The sequence below is a fragment of the Macadamia integrifolia genome, chromosome 5, assembly GCF_013358625.1.
Source record: "Macadamia integrifolia cultivar HAES 741 chromosome 5, SCU_Mint_v3, whole genome shotgun sequence".
NCBI lineage: Eukaryota > Viridiplantae > Streptophyta > Magnoliopsida > Proteales > Proteaceae > Macadamia > Macadamia integrifolia.
In genome coordinates this window covers 38,386,503-38,411,948 of record NC_056561.1, presented here as the reverse complement: position 1 = coordinate 38,411,948, position 25,446 = coordinate 38,386,503, and the positions used below count along the sequence as shown (strand labels likewise).

Sequence of the window (25,446 nt, the reverse complement as noted above, 5' to 3'; positions counted from 1 at the left end):
TCGGAAGGATCAATAGGGCCAGGTCCAGGTCGCCCTGTGCGAGGGGCTGGGGAACTAGTCCCCGCACTCTTCCATTTGGAAGCGGTGGTCTTACGCCGAGTAGAAGAGGATGCAGGTTCTTTGCCCTTACGAGAAGACATCCTGGCAAGAAAAGAGGAAAGAAGGGTGAGTAAGGAAAAAGGAATAACAAAGGGAATAAATAGATGGGTGAGCAATAAGAGGAAGCCCCAAAACCCAATTCTCGCAAAACAGAAAATGTGACAAGCGAGGAATGATAGAGAGTCTATGGATGAAATGCATGGTAAGTGACAAAACAGAAATCATGGAAAAATAGAATGTGACAAAATGTGACAAGTGTGGAATGATAAAAAAGTCTATGAATGAAATGCCTGGCCAGTGACAAGACAGAGATTATGGCAAAACAGTAATGTGACAAAAAGGGCATATAAAGCATGGCAAGTAAAGAATGATAGAAAAAAATCCCAATTCTCATTGTGCAAGTTCAATCTAAGAAAAAAAATGAAACGACTCACAATAGAGTGAAGCATGAAGCTTACATGTTCATGGATGAAATGCCATCATCCTACAATTTAGAATATGCAAAAACATCTACTATTGTGATATTGAGGTGAAAGGAATCCACAAGTATGAAGGGATGGAAAGAGAATCAAAGAAACCCAACACAGAGATGGATTTTCATGGGAAGAAATGGGATTTCAAGCATAAGTGACTTCTATGATCTCTACAACATGTCAAGTACAAATCAAACATAAGGCATTGCATTTGAGTTATTAATTGGTAAGAAAAGAGCAGAGATTGAAGAAATCCCCAAATTTGAGAAAACTAGGGCATGGTTGGGGTTTTCTCTCAAAAATTCAGAAGTAAATCCTAAAACTAGAAATAAATCACGAAGGAAACATCACATTTACATGAAATCACTGTTCTATGGAAGGAAACATGGAAAATAATTGAGATTTAAGACTACTCATGAGTTCTACCCCCAAAGTACATGTTCTGAGAAGAAAGTGAGGAAGAAACTTACTTGTGAGTAGAGGAGTTGAATCTTCCCAAAACTGCCGGATCCTTGAGTGAGATCGTGAGTGGAAGCGTCAAGGAGCTCTCAAAAATCGTTTGAGAGAGAGAGAGAGAGAGTGAGGAAGAAATGTGAGAACAAATGAAGAACAGGGGCTTAAAAGCCCTGTTCGTAATTTCTGCTCGGGTAGGACCGACGGGCCAACCGACGGGCCAACCTACCCATTGGTGTCAGCCCACCAGTTGAAGATTTGGACCAGCGGGCCGATCGGCGGCCCAACCTGCCCGCCGGTGGCAGCCCGCCAGTTGAGAGAAAACTTAAAAAAAAATATATATAATAATAAAAAGAGAAAGGTGGGGGTATTATTATTATTATTATTCTTATAATAATATACCTGAAAAAAAAGGGGTGTGTGGATAGCACCATATGGTCGAGTGGGACCATCATCCGACTTGTTGAAGCACTAGCACCGTAATTTCGGGATTAATCTATGGCTAGTTGCAAAACCTTCATACACTATAATACCCTGTGCGTTGGCATATGATTATGTGCCGATATCAATTCTAAGGTGTTTAACCAATGTGGTGTATGATATGTTTAAGGTACAGGGATACGATGGTACGTACTAGATCTGATAGCAATGCACGAGGTACCTCGCATGGTCCTCTTCCAGTCGGTCGACCACCGAATCCCAGAAGGTCCCGCTCTGTGGGGCAAACCTCACTTCCATAACTTCCAGAGACCTTTGGTCAGGGTGGGGCATAAACGGACCCACCTATGACTGCACTTCTGGACCCTCCACCAGTTATTACTCCGGGGGATGTTACTACCATAATCCAGCAGTCACAACAAGCTTTCCAGCAACAAATGCTTCAGTAACAACAAGCATTTATGGCTGCTATACAACAACAATTGGACCTTTCTCAAACAGGTCAACCTCCCCGGATACTTACTCCACAGGACCCGCCTGTAGGGTCTGGTACGGGGCCACAAGTGGGAGGTACCCCTCCAATTCCGCCATTCAGTGTTCCTCCATATGTGGTGCCCCCTCCATACCCTTACTATCCAGCTTATGCTCCCAATTACCCGCCAACGAATAATACGTCAAAGGTAGTGGAGTCATTCAAGAGGAACTTGCCACCTGTATTCTCTAAGATCGAGAGTGATCCTCTGGAGCAGGACCAGTGGATCCAAGAGCTGGAGAAAATATTTGAGGTGATTGAGTGCACTGATGCACAGAAACTCATTTGTGCGGGGTTGCAACTCAAGAAAGAGCCCAACTCTTGGTGGCAAGCCTCTAAGCCCATATTGTTGGCCACACATCCGGAACCCACCTGGGAACAGTTCAAGGAGTTGTTCTTGGACAATCATTACCCACGTAGCTTCAGAGACCGCAAGGAGACGGAATTTATAGAATTAACTCAAGGAGGTAAGACTATACTTGAGTATCAGCAGGAGTTTGAGAGCTTATTCCATTTTGCCCCTAGGCATATGAGGACAGCTGAAGAAAAGGCTGCAAGATTTCTGAAGGGCCTAAAGGCATCCATTGGGTCTGTACTTGAGGTCTTAGACTTGACAGACTATGGCCAGATTGTGCAGATGGCCAAGACTATGGAAGATAAGTAGAAGGGAGAACAGTCCCTCACACCTGGACTGTGGAAGAGAACAAATCCATTTCCGGCTATGGGCAACTCTTCCAAGGCATACCGTGGGTCGTACAGTTCTGGGCCTACATATAGGCAGCCCTATAGGCCATCTAGCTACCCTCCTCGACCAGCTGGTGGTTTGGGCTCTACATCTTTCCGCCCAAACACTAGTGTGGTACCTACAGTTCCGAGGTCGCCCCGACCTCCATCTTCAACAGGTCAAGTGCAGAGGGGCCCCACCCCAGTTTCGGCGTCTCAGATCCGTTGCATTAACTGCCATTCCTATGGGCACTATGCTAAAGACTGTCGTGTTAGACCAGCCTTGCCCTCCAGTCAGCCCTCTGCGTACCGACCTCCCTTAACTCGGGGGAATCAACCGCAGGGAAGGATGTATGCCCTATCAGCTGAAGAAGCTGAGGCCCGCACGGAAGTGGTAGCAGGTACATTTTAAATTTAAGAATTTTCTCATGTTAAATATTAATGACCTATTGAAATTATATGCATTGTTACACTAGGTGTCCTATCTATATTGGGCATACCAGCCTATGTTTTATTCGATTCAGGAGCTACACATTCATTCGTATCTAAGAGATTTGCTGAGAAACTTGGTATGCCACCCAGGACCCTAGATCATGGGATGATTGTTAATATGCCTACTGGTAAAGTAACACAGTTGAAGGAGGTGTATGGGCCATGCCCAGTGAAAATCAGTGGGAAGAAATTGGATGCACAACTCATTAAGTTCAATATGCAGAATTTTGATGTTATACTGGGCATGGATTGGTTGTCGACTCATCGAGCTAATGTGATGTGTGCTGAAAAGCTGATTAGGGTGACAAATGACGAAGGAAGAGAATTGGTATACCGAGCAGATAAAATGAAACGGGTGAGAAAGATCCTCATCTCCGCCCTTCAAGCGGTAAAATTGTTGGGGAGTGGATGTCAGGGCTACTTAGCATCGGTACTTGATGTTGATGTAAGGATTACACCTCTAGAAGAGCTAAAGGTGGTTAAAGAGTTTCCCGACGTCTTTCCAGATGATCTGATGCATTTACCGCCTGATAGAGAGTTGGAGTTTGCCATAAACTTGGTTCCTGGAGCAGCTCGAGTGTCTAAAGCCCCATACCGGGTGGCACCTGCCGAACTGAAGAAGTTGCAGATGCAGTTACAAGAATTGTTGGAGAAGGGGTTTATTCGCCCAAGTGTTTCACCTTGGGGTGCCCCAGTATTGTTTATCAAGAAGAAGGATGGCAGCTTACGTATGTGCATTGATTACCGGGAATTGAATAAGCTAACCATTAAGAACCGGTACCCGTTGCCACGCATTGATGATTTCTTTGACCAACTGCAGGGTGCCAAGGTATTTTCAAAGATAGACCTTCGACCAGGCTATTATCAGCTCAAGATAAAGAGCAGTGACATACCCAAAACAGCATTCAGGACTCGGTATGGTCACTATGAGTTCCTAGTGTTATCTTTTGGGTTAACCAATGCACCGGCAGCTTTCATGGATTTAATGAATCGAGTATTTCACGATGTCCTCGATAAATGGATAATTATTTTTATTGATGACATCTTGATCTACTCCAAGACAGAAGAGGAGCACACTCAAGATTTGAGAATGGTGTTATAGAGGTTGAGAGAACAACAATTTTTTGCCAAATACAACAAATGTGAATTCTGGCTTGAGCAAGTTGGATTCCTGGGTCACGTAGTGTCTAAGGCCAGAATCGAGGTGGACCCTGATAAGGTGAAAGCAGTAGTAGAGTGGGAAAGCCCTAAAAATGTCACTAAAATTAGAAGCTTATTGGGTTTGGCTGGATACTACCGGCGCTTCATTGAGAATTTTGCTTGGATCTCAGCACCAATGACTAAGTTGACAAAAAAGAGTGTGAAGTTTGACTGGGTAGAGGAATGCGAGACGAGTTTTCAGGAGTTGAAGAAGAGGTTGGTGTTGGCCCCTTTGTTGACCATCCCTGAAGGCATAGGTGGAATGACAGTCTACACTGATGCTTCCAAAGTTGGGTTGGGTTGTGTTCTCATGCAATGCGGAAAGGTGATAGCGTATGCTTCCCGACAACTAAAGGAGTATGAGAAGAACTACCCCACTCATGACTTGGAACTAGCCGCAGTCATTTTTGCCCTTAAGATTTGGCGACATTACTTGTTTGGGGAGAAGTGCGAGATATACAGTGATCACAAAAGCCTTAAGTACTTTTTCACCCAGAAGGATTTGAACATAAGGCAGAGGAGATGGCTTGAGCTCATGAAGGATTATGACTACGACATTCAGTATCATCCCGGCAAGGCTAATGTAGTGGCAGATGCGTTGAGTCAGAAGGCACAGACTGTGTCACTCTCATACTTAGCAGTCAGCCCACCACTTGTACAGGACGCGACGCTAATGGATGAAGCTCTCTTATATGAAGGAGCAACCTTAGAGTTTGGACGTCAACTAGAAAACCTTAAATGGTTGACTGTATCCTTGGTGGCTCTACAGGTGCATCCGACTATTAGGCAAGAGGTAATAATGAAACAACCTTTGGATCCTGAATTGCAGCGGATCAGAGTTAAGGTTCAAGATCAAACAATGAACGACCCATATTTTGTTTTAGCCAGTGATGGGGCATTGATGTTTCAAGGAAGATTGTGTGTACCCGATGATTTGGATATACAAGACAAGATAGTGCGAGAAGCACATAGCTACGAGTACTCACTCCACCCAGGAAGTACAAAGATGTATAAAGACCTCAAACAAAATTACTGGTGGCCAAGCATGAAAGTCACAATAGCTCTATATGTAGCGACTTGTCTTACATGCCAGAAAGTAAAAGCTGAGAGGCATCGACCTTATAGTACTCTTCAGCCACTCCCAGTACCAGACTGGAAGTGGGATAGGATTACAATGGACTTCGTCACTGAACTACCATGTACACCTAAGGGGATGGACGCGATATGGGTGATCATTGATCGGCTTACTAAGACTTCTCATTTCATTCCCATCAAGACCAAGTTCTCTATGGCCAAATTAGCACAACTTTATATGGATAACATAGTGCGCTTACATGGAGTGCCAGTGAGCATTGTATCAGATAGGGACCTAAGATTCACTTCCAGATTTTGGAAAAGCTTTCAGCATGCTTTAGGATCACAATTGAATTTGAGTACTGCTTTTCACCCACAGACTGATGGTCAGTCGGATCGAACCATACAGATATTAGAAGACATGCTTAGGGCATGTGCGATGAAAATGTGTGGTAGTTGCGAAGAATATTTACCCCTTATGGAGTTTGCCTATAACAACAGTTACCAAGCTACAATTGGGATGGCCCCGTATGAGGCATTATATGGTAGGAAGTGCAGAACTCCTCTGTTTTGGGATGAGGTAGGCGAACGCCGAATGTTAGGACCTGAAATGATACAGATGACTTGTGACACGGTCGATATTATTCGAGAACGGATTAAAGCAACTCAGTCTCGTCAAAAGAGCTATGCAGACAACCGCAGGAAATACATTGAATTTCAGCCAGGAGAAAAGGTGTTTCTCAAGATCTCTCCTACTAAAGGGTTGCAAAGATTTCACAGAAAGGGGAAGTTGAGCCCAAGATACATTGGCCCATTTGAGATCTTAGCCCGGGTTGGCTCAGTAGCCTATATGCTTGCTCTGCCACCTTCACTCGGGGATGTTCATAACGTATTTCATGTATCCATACTGAAGCGATACGTTCATGATCCATCTCATGTATTACCCATGGAACCATAATATCTAGAAGCTGATATGACCTATACAGAGCAGCCAGCTGAAATTTTGGACCGAAAGGTGAAAACCCTTCGCAACCGCTCATTTCCTACATAAAGGTATGATGGGCTAATCATTCACTTGAAGAAGCATCTTGGGAGAAAGAGGATGAAATCCAAGCCAAGTACCCTCATCTTTTTGAACAACCAGGTACGCCAATTTCGAGGGCGAAATTTTCAGAAAAGGGAGGGGGGGTAAATGTAATACCCTACTTCTTAAACCCGGTCTGATTACACGGTTGACCCGATTTAACCATGTAGGACCCAAACCGGAGAGGGTTAAGGCGGGTTCCTTATGGACCATGATGGCAAGGGTGACTTTGAACACCGGCTGGCCAGACAAGTCCGAGTCAGTGCCAGAGGAGACGGGTGTACCCAAGCCGTGTACATGCACATATATAAGGCCATGTACGGATAAAGCAGGTACGTAGCCGTATCTTAAAGCGCATACGTATATTATATCTTATGCCGAGAGTGAGATTCGTGCCGAGAGTCGAATTCCATCAAAATCGCACTTGGTGACAAATTTTTGGTCCTCAGGTGGGCAGTCACAGGTGGGCGCATCCGCCCACCTGAGTGACCCACCCATGTGCCGCTAATGATTTTAAGAAAGTATAAATAGCAGGATTTGTGTTTTTTTTTCAATATCTCATTTATTACACTGAATAGTTGGTGGGAAGATTTAAAAGGAGAGAGAAACGAAGAGAGAAAAGAGAACGAAGAAGAAAGGGGAAGGAAGAGGAAGAAAAAATGGTTTACAGTGGCGCCAAGGTTTGATCTTCCCATTCCGACGACGGAAGAGTGATCTCCAACCCGAGATCTACATTTAGAGGTGAGCAAAGGCTATATTCCCTAAACTTTCACCATACCCAAGCAAAACCATTGATTTGGGTAGTGTTTCTTGAGGTCTTGTAAATCCCCCTTGAGATGATGAATCTAAGGTTTAATAGATGGTCTATGTGTTGATTTTGAAGGATTTGAAGAAGTGCTTACAAGGTTGGAGGAGCATTGGTGATTTGAAGTGATTTGGGGTTTTGAAGGAGTTCTTGAGCAAAGAAGGTAAGATAGTTTTCCATTCGTTAAATCTAACCTAGATCTAGGTTAGAACCATTTTATGAGACTTTGAATGTGTGGAGAATGGGTTTGGAAAAGCCCCATTTGCTTCCCCAAAGGTTGGGGAAGGTTTTGGGGAAGAATGGTATTTTTTCGCTAAGATCGGTGGGCCAAATGGCCCGCCTGAGGGCACCCGCCTGAGAGGGCAGGCCCTCGGGGCCAATCGACGGGCCCTACCAACGGGCCAACCTGCCCGCCGATCATGACCGATGGGTTAGGACCGGTGGGTCGACCTACCCATCGGTCATGACTGGTGGGTCATGACAGGTGGGCTGTCCGACCCACCCGAGAGGCTCTCAACGTGATTTTTACGTCCGAATGGACCCAAAACGGACATGCGACTTTCTTTTAGGATTCTAAACATGATTTTATCATCAAATCTTGTTATTTTTGACCCTAAAGTGGTGAAATGCTAACCCCATTCACTCATGATAGGTTCATCAAATCTTACGCTTCTCGCACCGGATCTCACCCGTACAAGGCTTGAGTCTTTGTACACTATAGGTAAGTGGGGAGAGGACGTTTGGCCTTGTTTCAAGGCTTGTTTGGCATTCATCTAATTGTATCTAGACTAACCATGTCATCATGCAAATGCTATGTAGCTTAGCCATCTTCATATTTTATGCCATGTGTGCTGTGTTCATTTCTCAATGCCAAATGATGATATGCTTATGTGATGAATGTTGAAATCATTATGCATGATGCATTAATAGACTAGATGCCATAGTTGGCTTGGAAACGAGTGCATTGGTGGCCCGTGGAATGGGACGCGGTGGCACTATGCAATCATACTATGTCATATAGGAGCATGCGATTTAGGATTATCATCTTCTCGTGCTATGACCCTTCCCAACAGGGGTTGAGATGTTGGGTTACCATTTGGGGGGAAGCAGTGGTCGCGATTGTGAGGTCACTGTGGCGGTTATACATACGCCCGGCTGGTCATTAGGACAGTCGGCAACCTCGGTGGTATATTCAAGAGGGCCAATCGTACTGCTTTTAAATTGCTGGAGTCAGCACCTTTAATTTCTATCATTTACTTTATGTTGAGAGCCGGTGGTCGGCATGTTTTACTTTTCTGAGTACTCGCGGGATGGAGTTGGCGGCTCGTACCCGGAGTATACGCGCACTGTGGTTGTAGTAGCACTAAACCAAAGACTTAGTAATGTTGTTTAGGTGGATGTGATTAAAAATGAATTGCATAGCATATAGTGCATATGGTTGTGATTTGTTGTATGAACTGCTGTGTGGTCCTTTTTTTCACTTACTGAGCTATTGAGCTCATCCCACGTGTACACCTCTTTTAGATGATTTTGCAGGTCATCAACCTGAAGAGCACGGGTCGGGCCCCACAGTTGAATTCCCTTAAGAGGATTGGTGGGTGGCCGAGGAATTAAAGCACGGCACGGATTGCTCATGCGAGGGCTGTGCTGCGGGACCGCAGTTTTGATATCAAGCTGAGCTTTAGTTTTGATACCGAGCTGAGCTTTACTTTTGAGACCGAGCTGAGCTTTACCTTTTGATACCGAGCTGAGCTTTACTTTTGATACCGAGCTGAGCTCTACTTTTGATACCGAGCTGAGCTGTACTCTTTGTGTTTTTGATGATCCCTTTTGTGTACTTGATATGTAAATTGTATTCTTTTGTGTAAATATCATGCCTACGGGCCCACATGTACTTAACTATGTATTACAATTTGGGTATCAAGTATAATGGGAATATTTACAGGTAAATTAAGTCTTCCATTGAACTGATGAACACTTTCTTAGCTGTGTGTATGCTATGGTGGGATATTGTATCAGATGATCCTGGCAGGTTTGGGTTAACCGGTGTTAACCCGGTCACCGGTCCGGTTCTGTGTGAACGGGGTGTGATAATATCAACCTCGACAGCCACAGCCTCAACTCAAGAAAGGAACCCATATGGTTGAGTTGAACCGATAAGGTGTTATCATTGTGGGGATCCAGATCATCGGTCTAATGCTTGCCCTAGAATTTAATAGATGAGCCCTTACCCGATAATACTCAGATTCAGAGGAAGATGGTGTTGAGATGGCCAATGAAGAAGGAGAAAAAGTCACATGTGTTGTTCGGTGTTTGCTGTTATCTCCCAAGCAAAACGAGCCCTCCCAATGCCATATGATATTTCGGTCCCACTGCTCAGTGAATTCCAAGGTATGCAATGTGATAATAGATAATGGGAGCAATGAGAATATTGTTTCCCACGTGTTGCTTGATCACTTGAAACTGAAAACGGAATCACATTCTTCACCGTATAAATTGGACGGATCAAGAGTGGGCCAGCGATTGAAGTCATCCTAATGTACAAGGTTCCCATTGCATTTGGTAAGACATACAAAGAAGACGTGTTGTGCGACGTGGTCGATATGGATGCCTACCACATTTTAGTGGGACGTCCTTGGTAGTTCGATGTTGATGCCAAGCTATTAGGGAAGAAGAACATATGTGTCTTTAAGTGGCAAGGAAGCAAAATAGCCCTGTATCCAAAACCACCCATCAAGTTGAGGCACAACAACCCGAAAAAAGGTGGAAACAAATCAATGATTTCATTGGCTCTCTCTGAGTCTGTATCTGAAAAGACTTGAAGGAAGCAGAGGGCTGCTATGACTTGATTTTCAAGGGAAATGACACCAAAGAGAGCCGAGCTCCTGAACCAATTCAAGCATTGTTGGGCATGTTTGAAGAGTTCTTCGCAGAGGAGTTACCTGATCAACTACCCCCGATGAGGGACGTGCAACATCACATTAACCTCATTCCCGGAATGAGTTTACCTCACCTTCCACACTATCGCATGAGCCCCCACGAGGTCACCATCCTTCAAGAGAAGGTCGATGAATTATTAAAGAAGGGTTATATTCGAGAGAGCATGAGCCCTAGTGCCGTTCCAACGTTGCTAGTGCCGAAGAAAGACGGTAGTTGGTGCATATGTGCAGACAGTCATGCAATCAACAAAATAAAAAATTGGGAATCGATTCCCTATTCCCCGGCTTGACAACATGCTAGATCACCTTAATAGTGCATAAGTATTTTCCAAAATTGATCTTCGAAGTGGTTATCACCAAATTCAGATCCGATCAGGTGATGAATGGAAGACTGCCTTTAAAACAAGGGTTGGGCTTTATGAGTGGTTAGTGATGTCGTTCGGCTTATCTAACGCACCCAGTACATTCATGTGGCTTATGAATCAAGTACTTAAAACTATTTATTGGCAAGTACGTAGTCGTATATTTTGATGATATCCTGATTTATAGTCGTAGTACAACTGAGCATCTTAATCATTTACGGGAGGTCCTAACAGTGTTAAGGACGAACAAGTTGTACGCTAACTCAAAAAAATGTACTTTTCTCAAGAACTGTTTGTTGTTTTTGGGTTTTGTGGTTAGTAGCAATGTCATTGAAGTGGATGAAGAGAAGATCCACGCGGTGAGGGAATGTCCAACTCCAATGACGATTGTGGAGGTACAGAGCTTTCTTGGGCTAGCCTCTTTCTATCATCGTTTCATTCACAATTTCAGTAGTGTGGTGGCCCTATTAGTGATTGTTTGAAGAAAGGGAAACTCTTGTGGAGCGAGGAATGCGATAGAAGCTTTTCCGAACTTAAAACCAAATTGACCTCCGCTCCCATCCTAGTGCTAACCAATTTTGGAAGGCCTTTGAGATCATGTGACACTTGCAGGGTCGGAATTGGAGGAATTTTATCACAAGAAGGTCGGCCAGTGGCTCTCTTTAGCTAGAAACTTAGTGAAGCATGGCAAAAGTGGACCACCTATAAGCAAGAGATGTATACAATTGTTCAATCTTTCAAGAACTGGGAGCATTACTTACTACCTAATGAGTTTGTTATCTATATAGATCATAAAAGTCTTAAGCACTTTCGGATCAGAAACATTTGAATAAAATTCATGCCCGGTGGGCGTCTTATCTGGAGAAGTTCAACTACACCATCAAGCATAAATATGGTGCCCTCAATAGGTGGCTGATGCCTTAAGACAACGAGCCACTTTACTTATCACCATGCTAAATGAAGTGGTAGGTTTTCAATGCCTTAAGGAGTTATATGAGAGTGACGAAGATTTCAGTGGCTTGTGGGAGAAGTGCATTTCACGTCAACCCACTGTCGACTTCTATATTCAAGATGGTTGCATGAAAAATTGATCCGAGACTTACACAAAGGACTTAGTGGCCATTTGGGACGAGAAAAGTCAGTTATTAGCGTGGAGGAACGCTATTACTAGCCCCAGTTGAAGCAAGATGTTGGAAATCTGGTTCGTAAAAGTGCAATCTACCAAGTAGCTAAGGGTGAGAGCCAAAACACAGGGCTTTACATGCCACTTCCTGTGCCTAACACTATTTGGGAAGACTTGTCGATGGATTTTGTAATACCCTACTTCTTAAACCCAGTCTGATTACATGGTTGACCCGGTTTAACCATGCAGGACCCAAACCGGAGAGAGTTAGAGCGGATTCCTTATGGACTCTGATGGCAAGGGTGACCTTAAACACCGGCTGGCCCGACAAGTCCGAGCCAGTGCCAGAAGAGACGGGTGTACCCAAGCCGTGTACATGCACATATCATAAGGCCATGTACGGATAAAGCAGGTATGTAGCCGTATATTAAGGTGCATACATATATTACATCGTATGCCAAGAGTGAGATTCGTGCCGAGGGCCGAATTCTATTAAAATCCCAAGTTTTGGCCCTTAGGTGGGCAAACAGGTGGGCGCATCCACCCACCTGAGTGGCCCACCCATGTGAATTACTTAGTTATTTAAGAAGTATATATAGCATTTATGTTTTTCTTTTCTTTTCTCATTTATGACACTCGTACGTTGGTGAGAAGAGTAAAGAGGAGAGAGAAAAGAAAGGAAAGAAGGAGAAGGGAAGGAAGAGGGAGAAGGGATGGATTTCAGCGGCGCCGAGGCTTGATCTTCCCATTCCGACGTCGGAAGAGTGATTTTCAACACTAGATCTACATTTAGAGGTGAGCAAATGCTGGGTTCCTTAAACTTTCACCATACCTAAGTTAAACCCTTGATTTGGGTAGGGTTTCTTGAGATCTTGTAAATCCCCCTTGAAATGATGAATCTAAGGTTTAATAGATGATTTATGTGTTGATCTTGAAGGATTTGAAGAAGTATTTACAAGGTTGGAGAAGTATTGTGGATTTGAAGTGATTTTGGGGTTTTGAAGGTGTTCTTGAGCAAAGAAGGTAAGATGGCTTCTCATTCCTTAAATCTAACCTAGATTTATGTTAGAATCATCCTATAAGACCTTGAATGTGTGAAAAATGGGTTTGGAAAAGCCCCATTTGAATCCCCAAAGGTTGGGGGAAGTTGAGAAGAAACAGCAGGTTTCCCGCCAAGACCGGTGGGCCAGACCGGTGGGCCATCTAGCCCGCCTATGGGCACCTGCCTGAGAGGGCAGGGCCCTCGGGCATAACTGGTGGGCCAAACCGGTGGGCTGACCTACCCGCCGGTCCAGACCGGTGGGTCTGACTGATGGGTCAGACAGGTGGGCTGTCCGACCCACCCGAGAGGCTCCGAGAGTGATTTTTATGTCCGATTCGACCCAAATCGGACGTGTGACCTTCTTTTAGGATTCTAAACATGATCTTATCATTGGATCGTGTTAACCTCGATCCCAAAATGGTGAAATACTAACCCTGCTCACTCATGATAGGTTCACCAAATCCTACGCTTCTCGCACAGGATCTCACCCGTACCGAGCGTGAATCCTTGTACACTACAAGTAAGTGGGGAGAGGACATTTGGCCTTGTTTCAAGGCATTGTTTGGCATTCATTTAATTGTATCTAGTCTAGCCATGCCATCATGAAAATGCTATGTAGATTAGTCATCCTCACATTGTGATGCATGGGTGTTGTGTTTACTTTCTAAATGCCAAGTGATGATATGTTTATGTGATGAATGTTGACATCATTGTGCATGATGCATTAATAAACTAGATACCGTAGTCGGCTTAGAAACGAGTGCATTGGTGGCCCGTGGTATGGGACGCGGTGGCACTATGCAATCGTACTATTGTCATATAGGAGCATGCGGTTTAGGATTATCACCTTCCCGTGCTACGACCCTTCCCAACAGGGGTTAAGGTGTTGGGTTACCATTTAGGGAGAAACAGTGGTCGCGGTTGTCAGGTCACTGTGGCGGTTAGACATTACGCCCGGCTGGTCATTAGGACAGTCGACAACCCAGATGGTATATTCAAGAGGGTCAATCGTACTGCTTTTAAATTGCTGGAGTCAGCACTTTTAATTTTCAGTCATTTACTTTATGTTGAGAGCCGGTGGTCGGCATGTTTTATTTTTTCGAGTACTCACGGTGGGCCTTCTCTAACAGCCCTATGGGCGTATTGCGGGATGGAGTTCGCTGCTCGTACTCGGAGTATACGCGCACTGTGGTTGTAGTAGCACTAAACCAAAGACTTAGTAATGTTGCTTAGGTGGATGTGATTTACAAATGTATTGCATAGCATATAGTGCATATGGTTGTGATTGTTGTGTGGACTGTTGTGTGGTCCATCTTTCCACTTATTGAGCTAGTGAGCTCATCCCACGTGTGCACCTCTTTTAGATGATTTTGCAGGTCATCCATCTGAAGAGCACGGGGCGGGTCCCACGGTCGAGTTCCCTGAAGAGGACTGGTGGGCCCCTGAGGAGTTAGAGCACGACACTGATTGCTCGTGCGAGAGTTGTGCTATGGGACCGCAGTTCTGATGCTGAGCTGAGCTCCACTTTTGATGCCGAGCCGAGCTCTACCTTGTGAAGCCGAGCTAGGCTCAACCTTTGATACCAAGCTGAGCTCTAGTCTTTGATACCGAGCTGAGCTGTATACTCTATTTTTGATGATTTCTTTTATGTACTTGATATGTGAATTGTACTCTTATTGTGTAAATATCATGCCTTCGGGCCCACATGTATATAACTATTGTATCACAATTCGGGTATCAAGTATTATGAGAATATTCACAGGTAAACCAAGTCTTCCGCTGAACTGATAAGCTCCTTCTTAGTTATGTGTATGTTGTGGTGGAATACTGCATCAGATGATCCTGGCAGGTTTGGGTTAACCGGTGTTAACCCGGTCACTGGCCCGGTTCTGTGTGAACGGGGCGTGACAGATTTAGTTCTCGGACTTCCCCGTACGCAACGGGATCAAGATTCTATTCTTGTGGTGGTAGATTCTCAAAAATAGCACATTTTGTGCCTTGTCGGAAACATCAGATGCGTCGCATGTAGCTAAGTTGTTCTTTCAAGAGATTGTACGACTCCATGGCGTACCCAAGACCATCACTTCTGATTGTGATTCCAAATTTCTAGCTCACTTTTGGATTACTCTGTGGAAACGCTTTGACACTAGTCTCAACTACATTAGTACAACGCACCCACAAACAGATGGTCAAATGGAGGTGTCAATCGTACCTTGGGAAATCTCATCTGTAGTATATGTGGTGATAAACCCAAGCAATGGGAGAACACTCTGACACAAGCTGAATTTGCCTACAATAGTGCAGTCCACTGATCAATCGGTCGCTCTCCTTTTTCGGTAGTCTATCAGTCAGTTCCAAGGCATGCATTGGATTTAGTATCACTGCTAAAGCTCCCAACCACAAGTATTGCCACTGAAAACATGGTGGAATAGGTGAAAAATATTTAATCTGAAGTCAAGCGATGCCTCGAAGAGTCCAATGCCAAGTATAAGGAAGTCATAGACAAACATTGTCGAGTCAAGATGTTTTGTTGGAGACATGGTAATGGTATTCTCGCACAAGGAGAGGATTCCATCTAGTGTGTTCCATAAAGTGAGTCCAAGAAAATACAGACCCTTTCAGATCATCAGAAAAATCAATGACAATGCATATATTGTGGATCTTCCGTTGGATTGGACAATTTCACGTACATTCAATTTTGCAAATTTGTTTCAATATCATGCTCCTGATAATACGTTGCAACCTGAAACCTTGAGGACGAGTCTTCTGTCAAGTGGGAGGGAATGATGCAGAGCGTACAAAGATGAAGACCGATTTCTCTAATAAGGAAGATTTCCAATGTCTCTAATAAAGGAGGATTTTCAGTTTTTACTTTCCATAGGAGTTAAGGACTACTGCCTACATTTTACTTATGGCTAGTAGTCCAAGGTTGGTAGTTGAGTAAGTGAATAATCTATTGGTAGTAAGGGTGGGGTGGTGATTGGCATAATGATAGAAAGTAGTAGGTGAGTCTATCTAATGTTCCATTGTTAGTAAAGGTGAGGTGATAATTGATGGTGATTGGCACAATGGTAGGGAGCAGATTATATAATAGGTCGGAGTTTCTATTACGAGTCCTTTTTCTTTGTTTAAATATGGTTCAAAGGAGAGGTGTAAGGCATCTTGGACTTAAATATTTCAGTAATGAGATTGAGCTCAATGTCTTTTTTTTTTTTTAACTGTCTCAGATTTCTTTGTAAATCTTCCTATTAGCTTGAACGATATCAAGACTACCAGCTTGGTTGTCCTACATCACATAATATATCAAAGACTCTCCAAGTCAATACAAATCTTGGTGAGGGCAAAGATGGATTTTCACATTGCTCTGATACCATTTGATAGGATTACACATTCGAGTTATATGGAAATATTAATGGAGATCAAGTTACATACCTCCATTTGATGTCAATTTACTCATGGTTGATGCTTGCTTTCTTATTGAGTGATTGCAAAAATGATTTCCTTCTCGCATTCTCTCTCTTCGTGGTTTTGTCTCAATAAGGTATGGTGGCGTCTTCTTTATCTCCACGTTATTGTCACCCTCCTGAGCGTCGTACATGAGTGATGGATCGGACGGTAGCTCCATCTCTTTTCCTCCATGCAACCTTGAACACTGGCGATATGAAAATCATGAGCCCAAGCAGGATAGCTGCGGTGCAGATGCTGTAACCCCAGTGCCTACCTAAGTTGTCTTGAATGTTAACAAAGATGGTTATTGCTGCCATAGATCTGATGCTTATAAAGAAGAACCATTTGAAGAATTCATCATATGGGTTTTTTCTTTTCATATAAATCATCAAATTGGTCTAACCTGAATCCAGATACATTTGATTTCACAGGGCGATGAGATACAACGTGATTCATAGCATCCACAGATGTAACTCATCACAAGCTTCTATCACAACACCCTAATAAATCCAAAGGTTAACAAAAGATATTCTAACCATGGTTTTAAGTATTGATACGTATCGTACCGTATCGACCGATACATATTTGAATCGGTCCTTGCCGATACGTACTGATACTTTATGGAAAATATAAATTCGAAGTGAAGTGTATGTTTTGGTACGTATTGATGCGTATCGATATGTATTGACCGATATATATCAATACGATATGATACATACCGATACAGTGTGCTACGATCATATAATGGCCAAGATGGGTCATTTTTCAGAATAAACAGGATTTTTTGAGGGGTTTTTGTTCCAAAGTTACTCCCAGCCATATTTCTCACTAACTAAAATGGAAATCAAGGTTGGGAACAAGAATTTTACATTTATAGGACAACTACAAACTTTTTGAATTCTTAGTGCAATACCCTCAATTTAGTGTTTATGCATAATACATGTTGTCAATAGTTTTTTTTTTTAACAAATTTTTTATGCAAAAATGTATAAAAAAATATTTCCTATCCATTTATATGTGTATCTTAGTGTATCTCCGATATGATACGATACCCTCCATACGTATCTTAATTTTAACCGACCGATACTGATACTTTAATCCTTGATTCTAAACCAATGAATCCCAGACAGTCACTAGTCGCACAATATGATTGTGAAAGATGATCCTTGAATCTAGTATAAGTTATAGAAACCGTAAAAGAGCATAGGTGAATTGAATTACGGCAGTGACGATGGCCATGGGTTTTAGGAGAGAATGAATGAGTGAGAGCGGGAGAGGAAGGGGTAGGGGAAGGTGAGGGTGAGGTTAGGGGTGGGGTCGAGGGCAGGGGCAAGATTTACAAGGTGGGTAGGGGTGGCTACGGGTTACAGCAATGGTGTGGTGGAAGCGTAGACAGAAGAGAGGGGATGGTTCCACAATTGCATCTACAAAAAAGAAGAAGAAGAAGAAGAAGAAAGAAGAAAGTAGAAGAAAAGGCAGAAGAAGGAATTAAAAAAAAAATATGTTGAATAAAAAAACAAAATCGACGTAACTGCCGGCTATGACGGTAAAGAGGTGAAAATGAAGGATAATTTGGCTATTTCAAAACAAGGGAAAAGAAGAGGAAAGAATTCACCTTTTTGGGGCAATCAGTGGTGAAACTTCTAGTAGTAGGGAAGTTTGAGTAAGGTAAGCTTAAGGGAGCGATAGAAATTTTCCCTCTAACAAATTTATGGCACATGTTCCCATACGGTTGAGAGACGCCACTAAACATGTGGCCCATCTCTTATTAATAATAACAAAAACAAAAAATAAAAGTAAACAAACAAAAAAAAAATGTGGCCTATATAGAGAATTCCCTATCCCTCTGAAGGATAAAATGGAGAAAGATTTCAAGAACAGGCATTAGAATCCTCTTTTGTACTATATATTGGATAATATAGGTAATATGGTCGGAGTAGTATCTATAAAATATGGAGGAGACAGATTGGCCAGAAAGGCTGAAGTGATTGGCATCTTCAAGACATTGATCCAGACCGCCGGCTAAGCTGAGAAGAATCAGTAGATTGAAAATGAAGGTATCTTGGATGATAAAGAAAGTGGTGCATCTCTTTCAGGATCTATTCTTTACCTTCATACAGAATTTCTGACGCTCTATTTCACAGTCAACAGAAGACGGGCCAGTTTTTTTCATTAAAAATAAAAAAATAAAAATTGAATGAAAGAAATAAAAAATCATACACAACAGCAGCCAAATGCCTATGTTTACAATGGTCATGGTGAATGTTGATGTGCACACAAAGAAAGAAAAAATCATACACAACAGGAGCCAAATGCCTATGTTTACAATGGTCATGGTGAATGTTGATATACACACTCCAAGACCTAAAAACACCTCTATGCTTCAGTCACATTCTGCAACACCCAGCACCACCTAGCCTTTACATCTTTATTGTTCACAATCCAAACACAAAATCTGCCCCCTCTAAGAAATCAGATTCCTGATTTGGCACTTCTGTTTTAGAATATAGCTAAGCATCAGCAGTAAAAAAAAATCAAGAAACACCAGCCACTGATTAAAGGGATGAACTTACAAAATCAAATGCAGGCCACAATCCATTGTTTGCAAAAGTTATTTCAGCTTAGGAGTTTGCTACACCGGATTGAAACTGATAATCGTCCTTTGCAGAATCAATCTTGGCTCAAGAGATGCAATAAAAGTCATCAACTAAGTAACTAGAGTAGGAAAATATGCGTGTTGGGGAGGAGGGGTGGAGGTAGCTCAGATTTGATCATTTAAGCACCTGTTATTTTGAGTTGTAATTGATACCGATGGTACTTGAGTGGAGCCTCCTAGAAAGTGAAGCTAGGAAGAGATGAAAACAGAAGAACAATGGCAAACATGTGATACCCATAGCTGTAAGAAGCATTGTTATGTCTGTTAATACCTACAATGAATTCACATAAGCCCGAAGCAGAAGCAATGTAACAAAACTTGAAGACTACGGAACGCACCTCCGTTCACAAACATATAATGATTGTTGCGAACTCAACAGCTTCTAATCTGGATTGACCAAGCACAGAAACTTCAAAGGTGATATTTTTCTTATTGAAATGGACTTGTTTAGAAAACAGAGCATCTGCAGGAAGCAACAATAACAAGAACTATTAGCCAACTTTGAGTCTAACAAGACGAGATGAATAACAGAACTAAGGGATCAGATTGTACTAGTGCTTAAGTTGCTTTTAGCTTAAATAATACAAGAATTCCATCTATATCTTCATGTGCATATGTTATTATAGGATACATGATTAATTTATATGAGGAGGAAAAGGAAAAGGGAAGGGTTGGGATCATGGTACGCAATTTTGCCCGAAATTTCAACCTTTTCGCAAGTGCCCGAAACGATATATCACGCAACCAGGGTACTTCTAAAAATCCCCAATTTCGATCAATTTCGACACTTTCGACCGAAATTTCATCGAAATCTGAAATTTCAACCATTTAGATGGGTTCAACCATTTGGTCTAATCAGCCCCTTATAAAAAGGACTTGTTTTGTGGGAAACAAGCCCATTTTGCAAAAAACTGCTCTCTCTCTCTCTCTCTCCCCCCCCGGCCCCCTCCCCCCCCCCCAAGTATTTTGACTGTAAGAGGTAGGAAACATAGGAAATCAACTAAGAAATTGAAATTTCTTGATCAATATTTCATTCTACACTTGAATCTTACACAACCAACATACATCTACCTAAGGAAGGGTCCATAGAGCAAAATGGTAAACCCCATTTTCCTCAAATATCATTTTTGTTCTTTTTTTTGGTTAAGTAGGGGTATCCAAGCCTTTGGCCTGACTAGTCCCATAGGCCCATGTTGACCCCACAACCGCATGGACCGGGTTATACTTGGGTTGATTGAGAACCATTCAACTTTCACCAAAAGCAATGAAGAGCACTAAACACCCCCGTGTGAGTGGCCCCAAGAAGGTAAGAGGAGTTGAACTCAGGATCACATGCTTCTTGAGGCAAAGGTCCCTTGCCAACTCGGCTACCCCCTTGGGGTTACAATATACTTGTAAATATAGTAGAATGATTTCAATTTTTATTATTTGTTTTTCATCCTCTACATTATGTTTTGTTTGTTTTAACATGTACTTTCCATTTTTAGTTAGTAACTTATATATATGGTAGTAGTACAGCTTTAGTCAACTTACACTAGCAAACTTGGGTCATCACCACAAGTATCACTTTAGGTTTTTTTTTCATGAAACTAATTCTTTGAATAGGTTAGAAATGTAAAAAATAGGGCGTACACAAAAAATCATACAAAAAAAAACACAATTCGGGACTTGAAACCAAGGTTTTCGCCATTGTAGGCAAAATTCCCAGAATTTCCTCCAAAATTCCCAAACCTGGTCAAAATGCGAAAGTTTTAACCTTGGTTGGGATCAGCTAGGTCCTATTTCTTGTTTTCAATAAAATCAAGAAATGAAATTAAGGAAAGAATGTCAGAATATTTATGCAAAGAAAGGAACATACTTCCTGGAGTATTTGTTGTGTAAATTTTGTTGAAATGGTGGCATCTTCGTCTTCATCAAGTGACAAACTCATGATTAATCATTATGCTGGGTATATGAGATATCTTGGTCCAATCTTGTCCATTCTCTTTTTCACATGATTCCTCTAGAAAAGGACAATTTGAGATCTCAAGATGAGTAAGCACGGGAGGTAGCCCCTCTTCTGGCAAGTATTGGAGTATGTCACAATTCTTTAGTTTCAAGTAAGTAAGAGTAGGTGGTAAACCCTGGGGTTGCAGAGACTCCAGATCATGACAGTGAAAGAGGGTTAGACGTTTAAGGCTTGGACAATGCCGCATATCAGACAAGATTTCCCTTATGGGACAAAAATATATCTGAAGTTCGTGAAGGCAAGGAAACATGTCTTCAGACTCACTGCCACAATTGAGAGACTGGATCCTCTGATCTTCAAGAGAAGTTAAACTTCCAGAATCTCTTACATCCAATGCATTTAGAGCAGGAATCCGGAAGGAGAATCCCCTCCATTTATGGCAGCTGGAAATCTCAAGTTTGTGAAGGTGAGGAAACTCATTTCCATCTCCTCCAAACCATTCTTCCCACTTGGCCATACTTCTGAATTCTAAAGTCTCCAGTGATGGAAAACCCTTAACACTTCCATCCCCATAAAACTCCCTCCCCACGTGCTTTATGCCATTCATACCAGACATCATTAGATGTTTGAGTGAAGGTAACTGTCCAAGAGGAGGGACGACCTCGACTCTTACACAGTTTACAAGTTCCAACTTCACAAGATTGGGTAAGGCTACTGTCCACCTTGGCAACACTCCACCAGAATAGCAAACAATTCTCAGCTTTTTCAGTCCCATATGTGGTTCTAGGAATTCAAGTGTTTCCCTTTCATCATCTCTTAGTTTTCGGATGGGACTCCATCCTAACCATAATGTTTCAAGAAGTTTCTTTTCCTTCAAATTGGCCCCTATAGCCTCATTAGAACTGCCTATATTTTCAAGCTGTAAAATGCATAATTCTCCTTCGATGTGCCTGAGGTTCTTCAAATCTTGCAACTTTGCACCCTTCTTGCCCACAACAAAGTGAGTTAATGTTTGGAGGCTAGTTAATCTCCCAATACCACATGGCATTCCCCCTAGAAAGTAGATCTCAGGCCTGCAGATCACTTGAAAATGTCGAAGATTAATTAGATTGGTTATGTCTTCAGGTAAGACAACATGTGTGCCAGCACGACTAGAACAATTTTTACATGCACCAAGAATTAATGTTTGTAAATTGTAGAGTTTACCAATTGATGCTGGAAAGTATTCAATGCAAGTATGCTGGAAGTTGAGGTACCGCAGGTGTATTAACATCCCAATAGAATCAGGCAACACAAGCTTGTGGAATCCATGCAAGCACAAAACACGCAAGTACCTCAATTTAGAAATTACATGAGAGACCTGTCGATTGTAGGCAAGCATATACCCCGAGTGTAGAAGAAATGTTCGCAGATTCTTAGCACTATATAAGACCTCAAAATTTATTCCTTCACCAACTGGAGTGGAGAGTGATAAATGACGAGTACTTGTAGAAATTTTACAATACTGGTCATTGTTCTTTGCCCCAAATCTAGAACAAATCTCCCCTGAGACAGATACTGCTAAATCATGAATAAGGTCATGCATTACATACTGTGATCCATCAGCACTTGATTGTTGAAAAAAAGATCTGAAGAGTAAATCATCAAAGTACTCACAGCCAATGTCCTCCATCCGGGCACTTCCTTTGCTTTGCACAAAGCCTTCAGCCATCCACAACAAGACTAAGTCCTCCTTTCTAAACTGGTACCCCTTTTGAAAAATGGAACAATAAGCAAAACAACGCTTTACATTTGCAGAGAGATGAGCATAGCTCATTCTCAGAGTAGGCATAATATTGGTTTTCTCTTCTGGTAAATCCCATATTTCACATTTTAAGATGTACCTCCAATAATGTTCGTTAACTTTAGAATGGAGGAGCTCTCCAAGTGCCTCTGCTGCAAGGGGCAATCCTTTACATTTTTTCACAATTCCTTCACCAATTTCTTGCAAATTTTGATGTGCATTGGGATCTCTACCAGCAAAAGCTCGCTGACGAAACAATGACCAACAATCTTCATTTGCCAAACCCTCAAGATCATGATCTGGAACTGTACGCATTATTGATGAAACCAGCTTGCTTCTTGTGGTTACCATGATTTTGCTTCCTTGTTTCCCAACCTTAAAGGGAACCTTCAACATATGCCAGAAGTTGGGTTTTTCGTTCCATACGTCATCTAGAACAATTAAAAACCTTTTCCCGGTTAACGTTTCTCTTAACTTATGTTGGAGTGGATCTAGATCCTTGAGATTAGAAGGCACTTTAGTTGCAGACTCCAGAATTGATTTTGTGATCCTCTCCAAATCAAACTCTTCTGACACCCCCACCCATGCTTTTAACTCAAAATGATTCACCACCCTCTCATCATTGTAAACTAATTGAGCAAGAGTTGTCTTACCCAAGCCCCCCATTCCTACTATGGGGAGCGCACCCACCACATTTCGTCGGACTGGTCCTTCTTCTGTCAATAGCAACTCATGAACTATCTTGTTCTTGTCACTCTCTCGACCATAAACAAGAAATTCATCAACCATAGAACTCGTTGCAGGTCTATATGCAACTATGTTCCCTTTCCCTTTCCCTCCAATTCGCTTCCTCAAATGGAGCACATTCATTTGTTTTGCTAGGTCTTCTAATCTCTCTGTGATATCTCTTATCCTGCTTGCCTTGTCTTGACTATTATTGAATGCAGAAACAGTAGAAGTGAAAGAGGTAGAGATGCGGTTCAACACCTGATTTGTGTCGGTCTGAGTTTCCAGCACAGCTAATTTTGATAACTGATCTTCAGCTTCATACTCGTCCATGATATCTTCAGCATCATAAGCGACCTGCTGGAGGTCATCTAGCCAGTTCTTCACAGCTGGATTGCTTACTTGCTTCTCCTCTGCATCATTGAGCACATCATTTATCAGCGGCAATGTCCTCATCAGTTTCTTGAACTCCTTACCAACTCCCCATCTGCTTCCAAAATCTTTGAAGATCGGAGAGGCCAACTTCTCGAATAGAACTTGGAAAGAAGCGGATAGAACTGCCCCTTCTACGAGAGCCATTTTCTTATTTAGAACTATGAAACCTCAAGAACTCAAATCCAGAAATGGAGGATATTTTGAGTTGAAGACTTGAAGTGAATAAATAGAAACCTCTGTTTCATCTAGAGTCTTGCTAAAGAATGAAAACAGCCCCATGGGGAAGGATCAAGGATGCTGGGAAGAAGCTACCAAGAGCTTTCTTTGATCCCTTTCTCTATTTTGCCAACTTGGCTAGTAATACCAAGATAGTCAACATCACTACATCATGCAATTACTGATTTCCTAGTTGGATTCCATCAGAACGGTCCTGAATCTTAGAAACAAGTAATGGTAATCTTACTGCGAAAGTTCCAACTCTCTTTTCCTGTGTACTCTATGAAATACAGATTTTTATGGGGTTGACTCAAGTAATTCATTGGCAAATTCCGACACCTCAAAATTAAGAGGTCATGAGTGGGTTGTTGACTGGAGGAGGAACCATATCCTCTCCTCCCAGCGCGCTTCCAAAGGCTGGGTGCGTGTCTGGGTCCACGGAAGGATACCTTCCATTCACCGACGCAACGACGGCCACCGTCGCCGGCCTCCTATCATAAATTTGGAATCCATCGAACTAATGGGTCATATCCAATCCGACACTGATTTCAGATACCTAAAACCATTACCGATAGCTAAACATGATTTAAAAAATTTGACAGCAGTCGGATCGAGAATCAGCACTTGCCGATTCCAAGTTTTGAAAACCTGTAACTAAAGGCTAAAGGAAGAGTAGATGATTGTAGAATCGATGAGTTGCTTGCTTCTTCTCATGTGAAATCTGTTGATCTATATCATCACCTTTGCTCCACACTGTGTACATATTCCAGGATCTTTATACATGATTTCAGGAGCAAGGAGAGAGAGAGAGAGGGAGAGATTAAGAAATAATTAAAAATGAGATCTACAAGAGACGGCTTTGAAGACTTTGTAATCGAATGAAGGAACGAGATATTACAAGTAAAAGGTATTGAACTACTGCATTGAAAAGCTTATAGAGAAGTACAACTAGAATGAAAGAAAAAAAAAACGATTTGGTACCTACCTGCAACTGCAAATGGAGATCGGGAACCACAAGTAACACAGAAATGAAAGATGGATGTTGAAGATTCCTCCGCATTGCAGAGAGATTGATGCATGGGTTCTTTCTCAACATCTTCTCTCTTCGGATCTGCAACTCCATTTTCTTGGATCTCCTAGTTCGAGGTAATGTCCTTTAATTATCTTCAATCTTCCTACTGTGCCGGAAGGCGGAAGTCCTCTCCCGTCTCCGGTGAAGTTGCAGGATGAGGCTTGGAATTCGGAGGTGGAAGTCAAAAGAATGGGTATCCCACCCTCCATCCCCCAGCTGATACTATCAGCGTGGTTACATTTTTTTTTTTTTTTTTTTTTTCTTTTTTTTTAGGTAACTCTCAGTGTAAGGTCACACGATCTCTCACCAAGAAAATAAAAAATA

The 25,446-nt window shown here is 42.3% G+C and overlaps 1 protein-coding gene across 6 annotated transcripts; it reads right to left on the bottom strand.

Moving 5' to 3' along the window:
* On the bottom strand, nt 1-25,446 carry LOC122080014 (putative disease resistance RPP13-like protein 1). 6 transcript variants are annotated; one of them, XM_042646865.1, is made up of 7 exons: nt 25,036-25,446; nt 22,097-23,812; nt 20,801-21,973; nt 19,281-19,405; nt 19,070-19,182; nt 18,860-18,961; nt 18,423-18,780 (listed from the first exon to the last, which is right to left on the bottom strand). In XM_042646865.1, the coding sequence occupies exons 1-3, from the start codon at nt 25,127-25,129 to the stop codon at nt 20,856-20,858; spliced, it is 2,928 nt and encodes a 975-aa protein (XP_042502799.1). In that variant the 5' UTR covers nt 25,130-25,446; the 3' UTR covers nt 18,423-18,780; nt 18,860-18,961; nt 19,070-19,182; nt 19,281-19,405; nt 20,801-20,855. The 6 variants fall into 6 exon arrangements, 5 of the variants coding, with proteins under 5 accessions (XP_042502798.1, XP_042502799.1, XP_042502795.1 ...); XM_042646861.1 differs by having other exon boundaries at nt 20,801-23,812; XM_042646863.1 differs by having other exon boundaries at nt 19,070-19,131; nt 20,801-23,812.

What these genes read in the sequence shown, in the direction of transcription:
- LOC122080014 (XM_042646864.1), bottom strand. Translation starts at nt 25,129, where the DNA reads ATGCATCAATCTCTCTGCAATGCGGAGGAATCTTCAACATCCATCTTT. An exon ending in ATCTCCATTTGCAGTTGCAG is followed by an intron (nt 23,813 to 25,035) that starts GTAGGTACCAAA and finishes TCAATGATGCAG; the next exon opens with AGGAGAAGCAAGTAAGCAAT.